Source organism: Kryptolebias marmoratus, linkage group LG3, assembly GCF_001649575.2.
Source record: "Kryptolebias marmoratus isolate JLee-2015 linkage group LG3, ASM164957v2, whole genome shotgun sequence".
NCBI classification, from domain to species: Eukaryota; Metazoa; Chordata; class Actinopteri; order Cyprinodontiformes; family Rivulidae; genus Kryptolebias; species Kryptolebias marmoratus.
In genome coordinates this window covers 798,742-816,446 of record NC_051432.1, presented here as the reverse complement: position 1 = coordinate 816,446, position 17,705 = coordinate 798,742, and the positions used below count along the sequence as shown (strand labels likewise).

At 37.3% G+C, this 17,705-nt stretch overlaps 1 protein-coding gene across 3 annotated transcripts in view; it reads left to right on the top strand.

The window, feature by feature from the left end:
• The window catches only part of LOC108247444 (MORN repeat-containing protein 4), a 40,934-nt gene that overhangs the window by 13,698 nt on the left and 9,531 nt on the right, over positions 1-17,705 (top strand). For 2 of the 3 annotated variants that reach the window (XM_025010440.2, XM_025010439.2), the window contains exons 3-5: positions 4,871-4,985; positions 10,960-11,069; positions 11,980-12,178. In XM_025010440.2, coding sequence (XP_024866208.1) covers positions 4,871-4,985; positions 10,960-11,069; positions 11,980-12,161 — 407 coding nt within the window. In that variant the 3' untranslated portion in view covers positions 12,162-12,178. Of the gene's footprint in view, positions 1-4,870; positions 4,986-10,959; positions 11,070-11,979; positions 12,179-17,705 lie in introns of those variants that run through there. The other variant, XM_017435574.3, reaches the window with a different exon arrangement.

Sequence of the window (17,705 nt, the reverse complement as noted above, 5' to 3'; positions counted from 1 at the left end):
AAATAAACATTTGAAATATATGAGTTTGTATGTAATGTATGAATATAATATACAAGTTTCACTTTTTAAATGGAGTTACTGAAATCAATCTACTTTTTCATGATATTCTAATTTTATGACCAGCACCTATATATATATATATATATATATATATATATATATATATATATACACACTATATTGCCAAATGTATTCACTTCCCTATCCAAATCACTCAGTTGAGGTATTCTAATTACTTCCATGGCTGCAGGTGTATAACATCAAGCCCCTAGGCATGCAGACTGCTTCTACAAATATTTGTGAAAGAATGGGTCACTCTCAGGAACTCAGTGAATTCCAGAATGGTACCATTACAGGATGTCACCTGTGCAGTAAATCCAATCATGAAATTTCCTCGCTACTAAATATTTCACAGTCAACTGTTAGTGGTAATATAACAAAGTGGAAGCACTTATGAATGACAGCAACTCAACCACAAAGTGGTAGGCCACGTAAAATCACAGAGCAGGCTCAGTGAATGCTGAGGCACATAAGGAACAGAGGTCACCAACATTCTGCAGAATCAATAGCTACAGACCTCCAAACTTCATGTTGCTTTTATTTAGCTCTAGAATAGTGTGTAGAGAGCTTCATGGAATGGGTTTCCATGGCTGAGCAGCTGCATCCAAGCCTTACAAGTGCAATGAAAAGTATTTAATGCAGTGGTGTAAAGCTCACTGCCACTGGACTTCCACAGCAGTGGAAATGTGTTTTCTGAAGTGACAAATAACACTTCTATGTCTGGCAGTCCGATGGATGAGTCTGGGGTTGGTGGTTGCCAGGAGAACTGTACTTGCCTGACTGCATTGTGCTAAGTGTAAAGTTTGGTGGAGGGGGGATTATGATGTGGGGTTGTTTAGCAGGAGTTAAGCTTAGCTGCTTAGTTCCAGTGAAAGAAACTCTTAATGCTTCAGCATACCAAGACATTTTGGACAATTTCATGCTCCCAACTTTGTGTGAACAGTTTGGAGATGGCCCCTTCCTGTTCCAACATGACCAGTTCACAAAGCATGGTCCATAAAGACATGGATGAGGGAGTTTGGTGTGTAAGACCATGACTGATCATACTTCCTAGCCCCCCTTCACACTTGAAGGGGGGCTAGGAAGTATGAAGTAAATGAAACTACTTTATGAATGCAATCATTTTACAATTGTTTATTTTTAGATTTATTGCCAAGAAGCATTGTTAAAACAAAGAAATACTCAACTAAGCACAAATTTCCTTACATTTTGTGCTAAGAATATTTTTAAACCAGTGTCTAATTGTGATAGACTTGCGAACTGTCCAGGGTGTACCCCGTCTCTCCCTAAGTGACTCCTGGTGATAGACACTAGCTCCCCATGACCCGGAAAGGAAAAGCGGGTAAAGAAAATGGATGAATGGTTGTCTATTTTTTCCTATCTTGGCTGCCATAGTAACATACATCGTCAGTCTAAATGCATAGGGACAAAGCATTCTTATATTTATGATATTTCACATTTCTTTCATGAATTTTATGTAGCATTTCTGTCAATAAATTACCCATAATGGTAAACAATAAGACAACAAATATCGTTTTAGAGATAATATCAGAAGCATTCTTTTTATGTACATCTCCAAGCATAAACAGAGCTGAAGTTCTGCAGGGATTTAATTTTGTAGCACTTCATTTACCTTTTCCTAAGATGTTATTATTTTCTGCCACATCCAAAATATGTGTGATTACACATCCTGTTCTTTTTGAGCGTGAAATGTTGAATTAACACTGCCAGCAGTAACATGTTATTGTGTGCAAGTGAGCGCGTGTGTTTGCCTGGTGTTGTCATGAACACAGACTGTCTGCATCTTTGCATGCAAAGTCAGTGTTTGCACACAAACATGTAGGTGTGTGTCAGACAGAGGTCTTTTGTGTCACATGAATAATTCAGTCAAGCTCTGGCTAAAGACAAGCCTGGGGGCTATCAAGTTACAGGAAGTAGGACCTGTTCATCCACAGCAGTCAAGGCACAGCCAGAAGCCATTTACAACAGTTCTTTGCCCATGCGGTCATTTAACATCTATGCATTACCGCTATTGATTGACATAAGAGCTGGACAAATTCAGCTAAACCGTAATTAGCCAGAAACCACGATCCTGCATTCAAGGAAAGAGGCGTTACAAAGAAGCTGAAAGACAGATTAGAGCCAGCCTACAGGGATTGAATAGAGGCGATGAGGAGGAAGTGACTGTCTCTTGCCTAAGAAATAAACTGCACTTTTAGTGAAGATCAACCGTTAGCTTTGTTAGTTTGTAAACTGCTGCCACCTAATTTTATAATATTAAATAACACCTTTCCCACTTTGACACAGCTGTTGTCATGTGTGGTGTAAGACACTGCTGCAGGTGTTTGTTGCCAGATGACTGCAGCCTCTTTTACTTCACAGAGTTTTAAATCCCAGCAGTCAGGACTGCTGCATGATAAAAAGTTGAATTTGAGGTGCTTTTGGACAATTTTCCCTGTATTGAGCCTTGCTTCTGGACACACAAACTGAAGCATAAAACGATGCTGGATGTTTCAGGAAAGGAAAGACGATGATGACGGAATGCAGAGCTTCAGATTTAGTTTCGGCCAAATCTCTTTTCCAAATCTCCCGTGAAAACCCCACTGTGATTAGGCAGAGAGCAGCTCTTTAAGCAGCCCTGACAGATGGACTGCCTAATTTGCTTTGCCATTAGCTCCAAGCAAGGGATGACACTCTCTGGCCTCACCCCTGCCTCACCCCCTGCCAAGCACCCTCCTCTAGTAAATCCCAGTCTGCTCTCAGCCCTACCACCCCCTCCAGATCTTCTGTTACTCTTTCTAGTTTCATTACCCTCGGTGTGCTCTCTCCAAATCCTATTTTTATACTAGGAAGATACCAGGACCTTCTTCATGTCCCTAACTGTACCTTACATTTATTTATTGTTCTAATTCCTGCCAGGTCTGCTAATAAGGCTGGGGAAAAAACAACAACAAAGGTTTACATCTTTAACTCCCTGTCTGCATGAACTGCCATCCTCCTGGACAGAAACTCCAGAGAATTAAGGGGAAGATATGTTTTGAAGTTTAAGTTAAGGTCTTGCCAACATTTTCCTAATTGTTTTATCCATAAAACCAATTCAAAATATCCTAAAAGTGAAAGCAGAGCAAATAAGTTTTTCCTTATGGTCTACCAAAAAATACACTTCAACATCTCCAGCTGGTTCAAAATGCAGCTGTTAGAAAAAGTCATAAGAAAGACTAAAAAATGTCAGCCTATAACCCCAGTTCTCTAGATACTCCTTTTACTTCTAATATTTTACAGAATACATAAAAAAATACTGCCCCTCAAATGTGGAACAAACTGCCCAAGGAGCTTAGACTTCAGCCTGATCTGACCACATTTAAATCTAAATTAAAGACATAGTTGTTTGCTATTGCTTTTAATTAACTTTTAGACTGTTTAGTATTGCCTTTAATTTTTTGTCTTTTCAATTAATTAATTTGGTACCTCTGCATTTTTTAACTAATTGAATATGTGTATAACTGATTGAATATAAATAATTGAATATTCACGCTGGATGTTGACCCTTCTATGACGTAAAAAAATTAACCAGTTATTGAATGTTTTTTGCAGGGTCTTGGTGAGGCCTTCAGGTGTGTATGAACATAGCAGTGGGTCCGCGATTATGTGTGATACAGCATGATGAACTTCTGTACTGAGGCCATGATGGTTTATCATCATGGTAGCAATGCATCAGGGTCCTATGTGGAGTGGGGTGGCAGCACATGACGTGCAACCCACGCCTACCAGTGTGGCTTAGTTGTTGCAAATCTGAAGCACGACTTGCAAATCTGGTTTCACACAGACTACAACTGTGATTGCAACAAGGCCATGGATAGAACAGACGTAATAACCGTGGAGGAAGTGTTGTGCTAATCTTCTGTCATTATGCTGCATTTTGATATGATCTGAGAGCTTTGTGACAGTGGGTGTAGAAAGTATGGTGAGGGAGGAGGCAGGAGTGTGTTCAGGGGAAGAAAAAACTATGCCCCACTTTGTTTTTGTTGAAGGGTCAAATTCATAAAATAAATAAATTAAAGCTTAGCATTTCTTGAAGGAAGGAATGTTTCCCTCCTTTTTTCCTTTCATGCAAGAGTTTTGATAAGAAATGAATGAGTTATAGTTTCATTCAGACTTGGAAAACATTATGCTCAATCTCATGCAATATTGTTGTCATGATCTCTTGTATTTTTGAGTTTATTCTTAGTTTTGGTTCTTGTTTCATGGGTTGCTTTTCTGTTTAAGTTTATTTTGTCTTCATATTTCTATCAGTATTCACCTTACCTCTGTCTGCACTTGGTTAATTGTCAGGCCCATCTCCACCTGCTGTAATCACTCACCTGTGCCCACTTTCCTTAATCATCCTCTGCTTTAAGACCCGGTCAGTTTCTCCACTACCCTGCTGGTTCATTGTCCTTGATTTGCCCATGTTTCTGGTTCCTTGTCTTGTCTTGTCTTGTCTCGCCTCGCCATTGTTTGCATTTTTGAATTTTTGTTTTAGTTTGTTTTGCTGCCATGTCAGCTTTTTGCTTTCTTGTTTTATTATTTTAGAATAAATTTCCAGTTTTGAAATAAGTCTGCACTCTGGGTTTGCCTCCTTCTCCACCTCGGCCCTTGACAATTGTAAGATCTCACACAAGATGTGTTAATACTCTGAATATGATGTTGTCAAACTTTAGCTCAATATCTGTAAAAAAAAAAAAAAATGGCTGAATTATAACCATTTATGTGTTTGGATTCCAAATGCTTTTTCTTACCTTTTTGTCTTTTTTTTTTTTTTTCCCTCCAGGTCTGCGTCATGGTCTGGGACAGCTGACCTTCAGTGATGGGACATGTTACACTGGGCAGTTTGAGAATGGACTCTTCAATGGTTGTGGGGTGCTGGTCTTTCCTGATGGCTCTAGGTTTGTGCCACACCTCTTGTTCCTGTTTTCATTTACTTATTTATTTGAATTTATTTATTTAACTTCTCAAAAACATTGTTCCAAAGTTACAGTGGGTTTCAAAAATATTCACCTCCTTGGCCTTCTCTTTTTTGTGTTGCCTTACAGCGTGGAATTTTATTTTGATTCTAAATTATGGACCTACACAAAATACTCTAGATTAGTTAAGTAAATGGGCGTGGACTTGTTTTATATAACAATAATAAGTAGATAAAGCTAAACGAAAAAGTGTTTTGAAGCCAATATCAGTTGAAAGAAAATCATAAAATATTATTGTGAAATTTAAAAAAAAAAAGATACTTTTTTTTTTTTTTTTTTTAAACCAAACATTGAAGAACTCTGGTGTTTTCAGCTTTTTTTAGTGACTCCCTTGATCTGTGATGACTACTGAGATGCTGAGGTTCAGCAATTCATCAGTGAGTGGATAAATACTGGTACAATATATTTCAGTATGTTTGAATTAATTCTTCGAACCGGCTAGAAAATACCACTGGACTATCATTTTTTTGGCTTCCTGAAAGATAAAAACCTTCTTTATATTTGGGTCCATAAGCTCTGATGTGGGAATTACTATCAGAACTTGGGTTTGACCACTTCAAAGGGAAGCACAACAAGCTTTGACCCTCGTTAATATGGTGGACTGGCTTCACGCCAAAAAAACAGGACCTTTTACCAACAATTTTTAATTTTAAAAGAAAGGCAAATGGAGAGGAGGACATTGCCACAGAGAAGGAGAGAGGAAACAGGAAGTTTTACTTCAAACCGGATGTGAAGGCATGCTGTCATTAAAAGATCTGAGCTGCTTACAAGCTGACAACCTGAGATCAGTTTGTGAATCAGAGCAGCTTGTTATTGATGAAAAAATATGGACAATCCATGTGTGATTAAACAAATGTCATAGTCTGAAACTGCTGTTGATTAGTTTACTCTGGTGTGAGAGTTCATAAACGCTACTCTCAAGTGCGCTCACGTTGTTTACGAGGTAGCATCTGGTTAACATCGGGTTAGCTTCAAATTAGCAATGTTAGCTCTCTCCTGCCCATGTTATTGATTTTTAGTTTTTTGTGCTGATGTCAACGATCTGGGGGTTCCATTCCACGTTCCCAACTGTTGTTATGCACGTTGTTTTGTTGGCCATGACGGTCCTTGTGATTACCAGAATCTGAAGACTTTTCATCTGATTCCGGAGATTCAGCCATTGATTGAGGTTCATATGATTGTATATCCATTACTTGCATGAAACTTTCCAGCTTCTTGTTCAAAAAAAGGCTTCTTTTTCCATTTTCACTAGTAAACAACCGGACAGTAGCGGACCGCCTGGGCACAGAGCATGTCATGAGCCCAGGACAGTCACTCCACCCCACAAATCACCCACTTTGGAAATTATTGACTTAAATGCTAAAAACAGTTTATTTCACTTTTAGATCAGATTAATGGGTCCCTACAATGTTGTGTGGATGTGTTTGACTAAATAACATTCATGAAATGTAAATCTTTGGAGATTTGATTTCAGTTCAGCTTTAAATAAGATCCAGGTGAAGAAAATCTTAGTGTCAGATGATCTCAGTTTACATCCACCTGTTCCGACAGCCCCCCAAATCAACAGCAGTGCAACACCTCTAAGTAATAACTACTACCAAGTAAGAGTCATCATGAAGACCACATAACTCCATACAGATCAGAGACAAAGTGATGAAGAAATACAGATCAGAGTTGGGTTGGGAAAAGAATCCCATAACCTGAACATGCCACAGATCTTCATAAATTCATTATTAGAAAATGGAAAGATAATGCCTATGCAGCAAACATGCCAAGAGAGTCACCCACCAAACCTCATAGAGCAGGTAAGGAAGGCATCAGAGAACCATCCAGGAGGTCAAAGATAACAATGATGGAGCTGCAGCTCTTCAGCACAGATTGGAGGATCTGTCCAAAGGACCACTGTAAGCTGTATAGAGCTGGACTTTATGGAAGAGTGACTGGAAAAAAGACAGACTGTTTAGAATCTACCAAAAGGCATTTTTGAGACTCTAAATATGTGGAAGAAAGTGCTGTGATCAGAATAAACTACAATATAAGATTTTGACCATCAAGGAAACATCATGTCTGGAGAACAACTCTCATCATGCTGATGCATGAACCATGGTGGTGGCATTATTACGCGGTGGGGATGTTTTTTTTTTATCAGCAGAGACTGAGAAAATGGTCAAAGATAGATTGAACAAAATATAAAGAAATTCTTAAAAGTAAACCTGTTGGAGTCTTTGTTCTTTGGTGCTGTGAGATCTTAAGTTTGACACAGAATGATTCTGGAAGTGCTGGAGCATGGGGCTTGGGCACCTTCAGTCATGATGTCAGTATTCTAAAGTCAAACGTTATGCTATGTGTCTCTCAGTTGAAGCTTGGTCCAAACCTGGCCCCATGACAGTACAAAGATCCCAAACACAGCAACAAATCTACAACAAAATGACTGAAAACAAAAAAATATAGGTTCTGTAACAGATCAATAGACCAAAGTCTAGACCTTAACCTGATTGAAATGCTGTGGTTGGACCTTTAAAGAGGTGTGCAAAAGCAAATGCCCAGAAACCTCAATGAATTGAAGCCATGTTGTAAACAAAAGTGGACTAAAAGTCCCTCGCAACAAGGTGAGAATTCGATAAAGTCAAACTGAAGACAGTGACCTAAAAGTATTGCTGCTAAAGGTGGTTCTGCAAGAAAATGACATATGGAGTGGACTTAATTTCCCACATTGTCATGATTGGAAGAAAAGGAGGTGAACCCAGAGCACAGACTCATGATGAAAAGAAACTAAATTATTTAAAATTAAAAAAAAGCACAAAAACAAAATGCTGACAAGGCAGCAAGAAGAAAACTAAATACAAAACAAACTAAATACAAAAACCAAACGGACATGGGCAGGAGACAAGCAGACCCAGACATCAGGGAAATAGACAAACGAACCAGTGAGTAAGTGGAGGAGATGACTGGGTTTTAAAGACAGAGAGTAATTAGGTGAAGTGAGCACAGGTGAGTGATAACGAGGAGCAGGTAGAGATGGGCGTGGCAGGAAAACAAGTGACTGACTGAGGAGAGGTGAATAATGACAGGAAACAAAGACACAAAGAACAAGAACTGAACTAAGACCAGACTAAACAAAGATAAATAAAATAAACTCAAACTGAAACATGAATTGAAAACCCCAAATCCTGACACACACTTCTTTAATATTTTAGCTTTATTTTGTGAAATAAATAATTACATAGCCATTATACATGTTTTGTTGTTCCAGAATTTGTATTATATACAGATATGTAAAACTGTAAAATTTTAAGAGGGTGTTCGAACCTTTTACTATAACAGTATCTGACAGTTGATGGGGGCTGCATGATAGGGCTAACTTTAACAAGCTATATTTTATGAAAAGAAAATTGGGAAGAGTTGGAGAATGGATGAAAGAAGAACCTAATAAACTGTGATGCAGATTGGGATTAAACTATTTTCATAAATCTGATAACAATCATCAAATGTTTTTATGGGATTCTGTCATTAGGATCCACTGAACTATCCCATAACCACCAAGCATAAAAGTGAATAATGGGATAGTTCAGATTTGGTGACGTGTGGTTCTGTTGAAAGTTTATGAGCAATTTATTTCTTAGCTGTTGCAAAAAGCTCTTTGAGCAGCTTCAGCTTGGAGAAACACAATTTAATTCTGAAAGAACTGATGAGCTAATGGCTAGTCTGAGCAGGGCAAAGACCAAAGTGGTTTTCTGCTGACCTTAAGCAACTTTGATCTCAAAAATATTTAAAGGTTGAAATCAATGTTATTGTATAAACTTTTACACTGCTGTCAGTTTTACATTACATCACATTACAGTATGTGGTGGAGCAGAGGTTAGATGAAGCGAGCCTGTGTTTAGGAAGTCACATATTTGAATCCCCAGACCAGCACAAAATTGGGGAAGGTGAAGCACCCACATCTGCCTTCACCTCCCTTAGGCCCACTGTGGGCCTGTCAGCAAGCATCTTAATTGTCCTCTTCTCCAAATGTGTGTGCTCACATGTGCAATGGAAAAAATGCAGAGAATAAATTTCCCTGTTGGGGATTAAAAGTGTATGATTAAAAAAAACAAAACAAAACATGGGTTTCAGGTTGCAGTGGAAGTACTACAGCCAGCTGCTGCCACTATTTGCACTTGCGAATAACCACTGAGTATTATGAAAACAATCTTGTAATGACAAACTAACAGCAATGTAAAAGTTTATAAAATAGTGTTAAAATGAAACTGTGAGGATTATAAAATTGTGATTGATTTCAGATGGCAGTAATCCACTTTGGTCTTTAAACTATTCCTTTTAAAGTTGAACCCAACAGTTGCTAGTCTTTTTCTTTTTGACTGAACACAATCACTACATTTGTTTTGTCAATCTGTGAACAGACAGAAAACAATCTGTAAATGAAAAAACATAAGGGACTGTTGCACAAGCATTTACATAAAATGAATTTTAAAATAATTTTTAAAATTTTTATCTTTGTGCTACAACCAGTGACTCCTGGTTGTAGCATCTTACAGTTCAAGAATTCTTTCAGAACAGATTGTAAATCATGAATAATGAATTTTTCTTTGAGGCTGTCTGTCTTATTAAGAGTACTGTCAGGGCTTGAGAGACACAGGTGCGTGGTTACCATGGTGACCCTAATTAACCTCTAACAGCGGCTTTAACTACTTTTTGAGAGAAAAGTGTTGGATTTTTTGGCAGTGGCTGCATTGGCACACTCAACATTTCTTTAGAAATGTCTTTGTTTGTAGTTTTTGTTTTGCACTCTGAAGTTTGGCTTGCATGCACTTTCAGCTGTCTGACATTGTATCAGAGGATCACTTACGTTTGGTGATACCAGTCTTCTCCACTGTTTCTCCTTTTTTTTTTAAAAAAAAAAAAAAAAAAGCTTAATAGTATCAGAATCTGGAGTAATTTGTATACTTTTTTCATTGTGTTGTGGTAAATTTGATTTTGGATGTTTTGGTAAAACTTTATTACTTTGGTAGAGTTTAAAATTTGAGTAAAATTGTTTTTGCCAATGTCCATACTATAATGTCAATAATTTTAAGCCATAATAGCTGTCAAAATAAGCACATTTATGTTCTTAAGTTTGTGATTTTTGTAAAAAAGTATCAATTATAATATAAATAACCATTAAATAGGCATCATTCCCTATTAAAAATCTACTGCATAATTTGTAATAAATAAGCAAATCAGAAGTCAGGGGTTTTTTTTGCCAACAATTAAGAGTCGTTTGTTTACATTCTTACATTGACAAGTACACTTTGGACAGTCTCAAAGCACGGCGGATATTGGGTTGGTAAAATAATCCCCAGATGTAAACAGTCAGACAAAGAACAGTGGAATCAGAGATGTCAGGTCAAAAGCAAAAAGGTAAAGTTCTCTCTTCTTCTGAAAAGAAATGGCTACTAAAAGTTGTAAGGACAAGAGTCGACAGAGTCATTTTGGGGGAGGAAATCAAGTGGTGGAGAGTGACACTAAGATCATCTGCAAATAATAAGTGCTGAGATATTCCAAAGTCTAACAGAAAAACTTCCATAATAGACTGCAGAATTAATTTGTAAACAAAGGCAAAGAATGTTTATCATTTTATGATGCAGTTTTTACTAAATCCTGGATGAGTCTGAGCTACATTAAACCCCAAACAATTATTTCATGATGTGGAAATTATGCTAAAAGCATCAAAATTTAAATCATAAACACTGAAAAAAGCCTATTTTGACAGCTTTTATGGCTTTAGCTGTTGCTAATGTTGATAATAAAGATTTTCTTATGCTTCCTTTTCATTTTTGTTCTTTTGTATTTTAAACATATTTTCTAAAACAAACTTCTACAGAGCTCTACTGTTTTTTGTTTGTTTATTTTTTAGATATGAGGGTGAATTTGTGCAGGGGAAGTTTCAAGGAGCCGGTATCTTCACTCGCTATGATGGCATGAGGTTTGAAGGTGAATTTAAAGGCGGGTGTGTGGAGGGCCACGGTAAGACTTTACTAAACTCAAATCACCTTTCTTAGTTTTAGAAAGTTCTACTCTAGTGGTTCCTAATCAAGAGAATCTAACTTCTTTGAGGGGTCTTCAGACAGCTGAAGGGGTGTTTCAAAATTTCAACTGCACTGAAGTTTGCAAAATTAAATTTATATGTATGAATTCAGAACACTCTTACTAGTGCAGGGGTTCAAAAAGACCATCCATCCATCCATCCATCCATGGCTTTTTCTGGAGATCCCAAGACATTCACAGATCAGAGAGAATGCATTATCCCTCTAGAGCAGGGTGTCAAACTCCAGGCCTCAAGGGCCACGTCCTGGAAGTTTTAGGTTTTTCTGCTCCATCACACCTGATTTAAATGGTTTAATGACCTCCTCGCCAAATCATCAAGTTCTCTAGAGGCATGTCCACAAGTCTTTCATTTAAATTAGCTGTTTTAACGCAAGAACACATCTAAAACATGCAGGAGTTCGGCCCCCAAGGAGTGGAGTTTGACACATGTGCTCAAGAGAGTTCTGGGTCTGCCCCATGGTCTTTTTCCAATGTGATATGTCTGAAAACCTCCAGAAAGAGACATCCAGGAGGTATCATAATCCCATGTTTGACACCTCAGCTAACTCCTTTTGATGCAACGACCGGCAATTCTACTCAAAACTCCCCTCAGTTGACGGAGCCCCTCAACCTATCTGGAATGTTGACCATAGTTGACCACTATTTACCTTTGTTCTCTGGGATCTTGTTCTTTTGGGATGGGAACGGACCAGTAAACTGGGAGCCTTGCTTTTTGGCTCAGTTCCTTCTTCACCATAACTTTTAATAATCATTTTGTTTGTTAGTATTTGTTCATGTTCAAAACATAATGACAGCCTCTGTATCATTAAAACTTTAGTGCCTCCTTTAGGCAGGTGCAGCCCCTCATCCTCATTCTGGGAATCACTGCACGAGAGTATGAAGAATTTGTGTAAGGATGATACACATCACAGAAGTACACAAACTGTTGTACAGACTGTTGAAGCTGGAACAATTGTTCAGAAATCCTGTATTCAGAACTTGCATACAAAAATCAGGATTTGGGTATTTTGAGTTTCTTTTTTTTTGGTCTTCTTTGTTTGATATTCATGTTTTTGTTTTCTTTTTGTCCTTGTGTTTAGATTGGTTCCTTGTGTTTCTTTGTGATGTGTTGTGTGGTTCTACTCTCTCAGTCACCTCAGTACTTTCCCAGTCAGCCTGCCACTCCCACTTCACCTGTTCCCCATTACCTGTCACTTCAGCTGTAGTCAATCTCCCATTCACCCTCTGCCCTTTATTTTCAGTCACCTCTGTCTCATCCTCGCTGGTTCATTGCTGGTCTTATGCCACAGTCAGGTCTTCTCCTTGTGTTGCCTCGTGAGGCCCTGTGTTAAGTCTTTGGTTATCATTTTTGCTGTCCTGTCAGCCTATTGTTTTCACCTTTATTATAATAAATCAGTGTTGTTTTTCTTGAAGAGAAAACATGAGTTTGCAGTCTGGGTTTTTTCCCTAACACCTGATACAAAACATATTAACAAAAAACATTTTCCTAAAGATTTAAGTTGTTTCATTTGCAAAACCTCAGTACATGTTCAATTTTAAACAAGTATTTTGAGTCTGAAACGTATATAAAACAAAGCTTAACAGTAATTTATCTCTATTTATTGAACAGCAAAATGTGCTAATTGCCTTGTCTGAAACTTCTGAAACTTCACTGGGGGTAATTAACACATTTTTATTTGAATGCTGCTGGGTGGCAAAAGCAGATCAATGTGTCACTGTGACAACAGGCTGATATTTGTTCTTGTAAAAATAGAGATGAAACATTAGCATTCACTCTGTTTCCTGACAGGTGAGAACCAAATGACAATTGATTTGAAACGTCTGATTTCATGCTGGTTTTAAATACACATTATTTTAAACTCTGCTTGAATCAAGAACAGAAAGAGATACTTCCATCCATCCATTTTCTTTACCCACTTCTCCATTCCGGGTCACAGGGAGCTGGTGCCTATCCCCAGCAGTCACTGTCCGAGAGGCGGGGGACACCCTGGACAGGTCACAAGTCCATCACAGGGCCACATAGAGACAAACAACCATTCACACCTAGGGACAATTTTAGAGTCATCAATTAACCTAACATGCATGTTTTTAGTCTGTGGGAGTAAACCCACACGTGCACAGGGAGAACATGCAAACTCCACCCAGAAAGGCCAAGAAGCGATCCTGCAACCTTCTTGCTGGGAGGCAACAGCTCTCACCACTACGCCACTGTGCCACCTGGCAAAGAGATACTTAACCAGTAATATTTTATTATATCAGATCATTTTGTGAATATGCAACATTTTTTTTTATTGTTTCAGCCTTGCATCCAATTGTATTTTTGGACAGGTTCCAGAGTGAAATAATCTTGAAATGTCACTCTCGTATTCTTGTCTGGACATCCTAAATACAAACTTTTGAAAACAATAATGTTATAGTCACACCTCCTGCCTAATCTATGACCCTAAGTGTAGCAGACATAACAATAATGACCGATTACATGCTTGCATTTATGCTCTAGATGTAAGTTGTGCAACTACAGCAAGACTTTTGTATGTTGTATTACATCAATGAACACATAAGGCTGATGAACAATAACATTGTCCTAAATAAAGCAGCTCTAAAACTCCATCATTACTCCATCATGGAAGCTAAGTTCAAAAATGTTTTTAATCACTTTATTGAACTATCAACATACTAAAGCAAACACTGCATAAACCATACTTATCAACCATATTTATCAAGTTGAAATAATAAAAGGCTGTAGAACAGCTTCAGATATTCAGACTGGGCTTCTCTGAAAGCAATCAGTGGAGACTTGCTGCATCTGGTCCAATCATTGTTTCGTCACAGATTATCACTGTAGAGTTAGAGGACTACATAATTTGAGCTAGTTGATCATAAAAGCTTGTAAAAAAATGTTAAAATCTAATACGGTTTCTTTTTCTTTTCTTTTTTTTGTAGTTTTTTTGTTTGTTTGTTATTTGTCATGGCTCCTCAGCTTCTGAACTCTTTGAGGTCTCCTTCACACTGGCTGACAACCAAACTACAGCATTAAAAATTAATCCAGAATGTGGATGGTCTTTGCAAGGTCTTTGGGCATGTGTTAAAAACACTATGAACTCCCCATTATGTGTGATATAGCAAATAAATTGGTCTCGGGCCTAAAGTTTTTTTTAACTCAATATAAGTTTGCTTTAAAAATATAATGTTGTTTATACAAATTAGTTGTTCCTTCTAATAAGGTAATGAGAGAGAGCTACTAACATGTTCTTGCAGCCACACCATGAATAAACTTTAAAAGTTGTTTTCTGTCGTTCTTCATCATTTTTACAACATTTCTAATTGTAATTCAGCAAAATGCTGTCATGTCAGGACATTATATTTTATTGTTTTATTGTGTGGATGTGTGTTTGGTTGTCTGGCTGTTGGCAAAATATATCATGGACCAGTACACAGATTTTATTGAAACTCTCAGAAAGTAATCAATAAAAAAATATACATCTACAATTGATGAACATTTGAAATCACCTCAATTCAAGATGTCCGCAACTGAGTAAACTGTGTTTCTGTTTGCAAAACGTCTCTGGATTTTAATGAACTCTCACAAAGTAATCATTGCGTATACATTTACATTTGATTCACTTTTGGAGTCAACTAAATTCAAGATGGCTGCCACAGTCCACTGGCCTTAGGAAACACAACAAAGTTTTGCAGATATTGCAAAATAATAATAATAAAATAATAATTCAAATATTAAATAAGAAAATGTGAAATATATTAGATAAAATAAACAACATTAGAATTTTAAGTTTGATAACAATAATGCAATAAGTGAGAGCGGGAGTGATTGTTTGTCTTGTTTGTCTCTATATGGCCCTGCAATGGAATTGCAACCTGTCCAGGGTGTCCTCACACAGCGACTGCTGGAGACAGGCACCAGCTCCCTGCGATGGAAAAGCGGGTAAAGAAAATGGATGGATGGATGGATAACAATAATTCAGTTGTATCCTGCATCAGACTGTGGGAAACTGCGAAAGTACTTAATACTTGGTCAAATGGAAATAACTATAGATGCTGACATTTAATGATCGTTGATCTACAAAATCATTACAATATGGGACAATGTGGAACAATGTAGAATTCTATATCCTGTCCCCTATCTTTTACGTCAGACTTATTCAACACCTGTTACAATTTTCTTTGGCCAGCATTCCAACTGATTTGTCTGAATATGATGCTAAAAATATGTAATGCAGTTTATAGTTACTTCTATACCTTGGGTGCCATACTAAGCTAGTAGAAGTCTGCCTCCTTAAAACAAACAATTTTTGGTAAACTATGGCAAAGTAGAGGGGTTGGGTGGGTAAACATGTGCACCTATAAGTAATATCTATCCATCCATTTGACCTGCAAAAGGCATTAAGGCTGCAGTACAGATAGAAGACAGCAGCAAATGTGGCATTATCTAAGCAAACTACAAATGCCAAGATGTCTCTTTCAGAGATGTTAAGTATATTTAGAAATTTAATTTTTTCAAAGTAAAAGGACTTAAAAGCACTTTTTGTTCATTTTGTCTACAGCAACCGGTGTTTAATGATGTTATTATACACTTTCGTATAATCTGTATCGGGGATCAGTCTCATACTGCCATATTTGTAAAATAGATAAAGGTATAGACATTTTTTTTGCTTGTTTGATTTAAATTCAGTGGGCTGTGGCAGCCATCTAGAATTGGGTTGACTCTAAATGTTTATCAGTTGAGGATGTACATGTAATAATTACTTTCTGCAAATATCATTAAAATTGTCCATTGGGTCATGAGAGATTTGCTAACAGACAGACACCAACACTAATGTATACACACACTCTTAGATACGCAAAAACATAATCATCCAGCTTCTCATTTTGGCAGTGGGCACCTCAAACTCCCAGTAATTTTTATATATAGTCCACTTGCAACTGAAGTTGAGTAGCCCTGTCTTACATCAACATATGATCTCTTTTTTACTGTTTTGCTCCAAGAACTATTTGTATCACAGCATATATATTTTTAATGTAGTTCTATGGAAAGGTTATGAACAGAACTTGGAGAAAGAGTTTAATACTTATCGGACTGGAGATAAAACTACAGCAAAAAATTTTAAAAAAAGGAAATAATGCACAGGTATTTACATATGACACCCCAAATATTCTAGACCTGCTTCTAATCTGTAATCAATATTTGAAGTGGCATCATGTGATTTTAACTAATAATATTATTTAACCCACCTCTTAATTTTCTGTGTAAATATGGTAGTCAAAATGCACATTAGCAGACATTTTGTGATGAGAGAAATTTGTTGCCAATGTTTTATCGGAAAACATAATACCATCCCATAATAGCTGTCAAAATATGTAATTGTTCATGTTTTTGATTTCTAGATTTTTTTTATATACACTGCCTGGACAAAAAAAAAACCGTTGCCACCTGGATTTAACTAAGCAAATAGGTACAAGTCCATTAGGATAATTACTGCATGAGTGATTATGTTTCAGCTGGCAACAAGTTTTTTTAACCCCAACTGGTGCAATGAGTTGCTTCTCATTTCTTAAACAACCATATCGAAAGACATCCTGTGGTCATGGAAAAGATGTTACTGTTTGAGAAGGGACAAATCATTGGCATACATCAAGCAGAGAAAACATCTAAGGAGATTGCAGAAACTGCTAAAATTGGGTTAAGAACTGTCCATCGCATTATTAAAAACTGGATGGATAGTGGGGACCCATCGTCTTCAAGGAAGAAATGCGGCTGGAAAAAAATCCTGAATGATCGTGATCGTCAATCACTTAAATGTTTGGTGAAATCCAATCGAAGAAAAACAACAGTAGAACTCCGGGCTATGTTTAACAGTGAAAGTAAGAGCATTTCCACATGCACAATACAAAGGGAACTCAAGGGATTGGTACTGAACAGCTGTGTAGCTTTAAAAAAACCACGAAGCAGTGAGGCTAACCAGAAAAAAAGGCTTCAGTTTGCTAGGGAGCATAAAGATTGGACTCTGGGGCAATGAAAGAAGGTCATGTGGTTTGATGAGGTAGGTAGGTAAGTAGGTAGGTAGGTAGGTAGGTACATATATTTATATAGCACTTTTCAGCGCAAGGCAACTCAAAGTGCTTTACAACACAAGAACAAAATTACAGACAAAGTTACAGACCATGATAATGAACAAAATTACAGACAGGTACAAGATACAATGATAACTAATTGTCTAAATAAGCTAAGCTAAACCAACAGATCTAAGCATGACTAAATGTACAGAACTAAACTAAGTGTACAGGAAGAGCTAAAACTAACGGTACTGAACTATACCCGCTATACAGCCGAAGTAAAACCAGACATATCTAAGCATGAGCTAAGACAGTCAAAAATAGTAGCTAAACTAAACAGATCTAAGCACGACTAAATGTACAGAACTAAACTAAGTGTACAGGAAGATAAAGCTAAACTAAACAGTACCGAATTTCTAAATGGTACCAGTGGGCCACTAAAACAGCCGATGTAATAATTACTAAGATAGAGAAAGAGGGAAG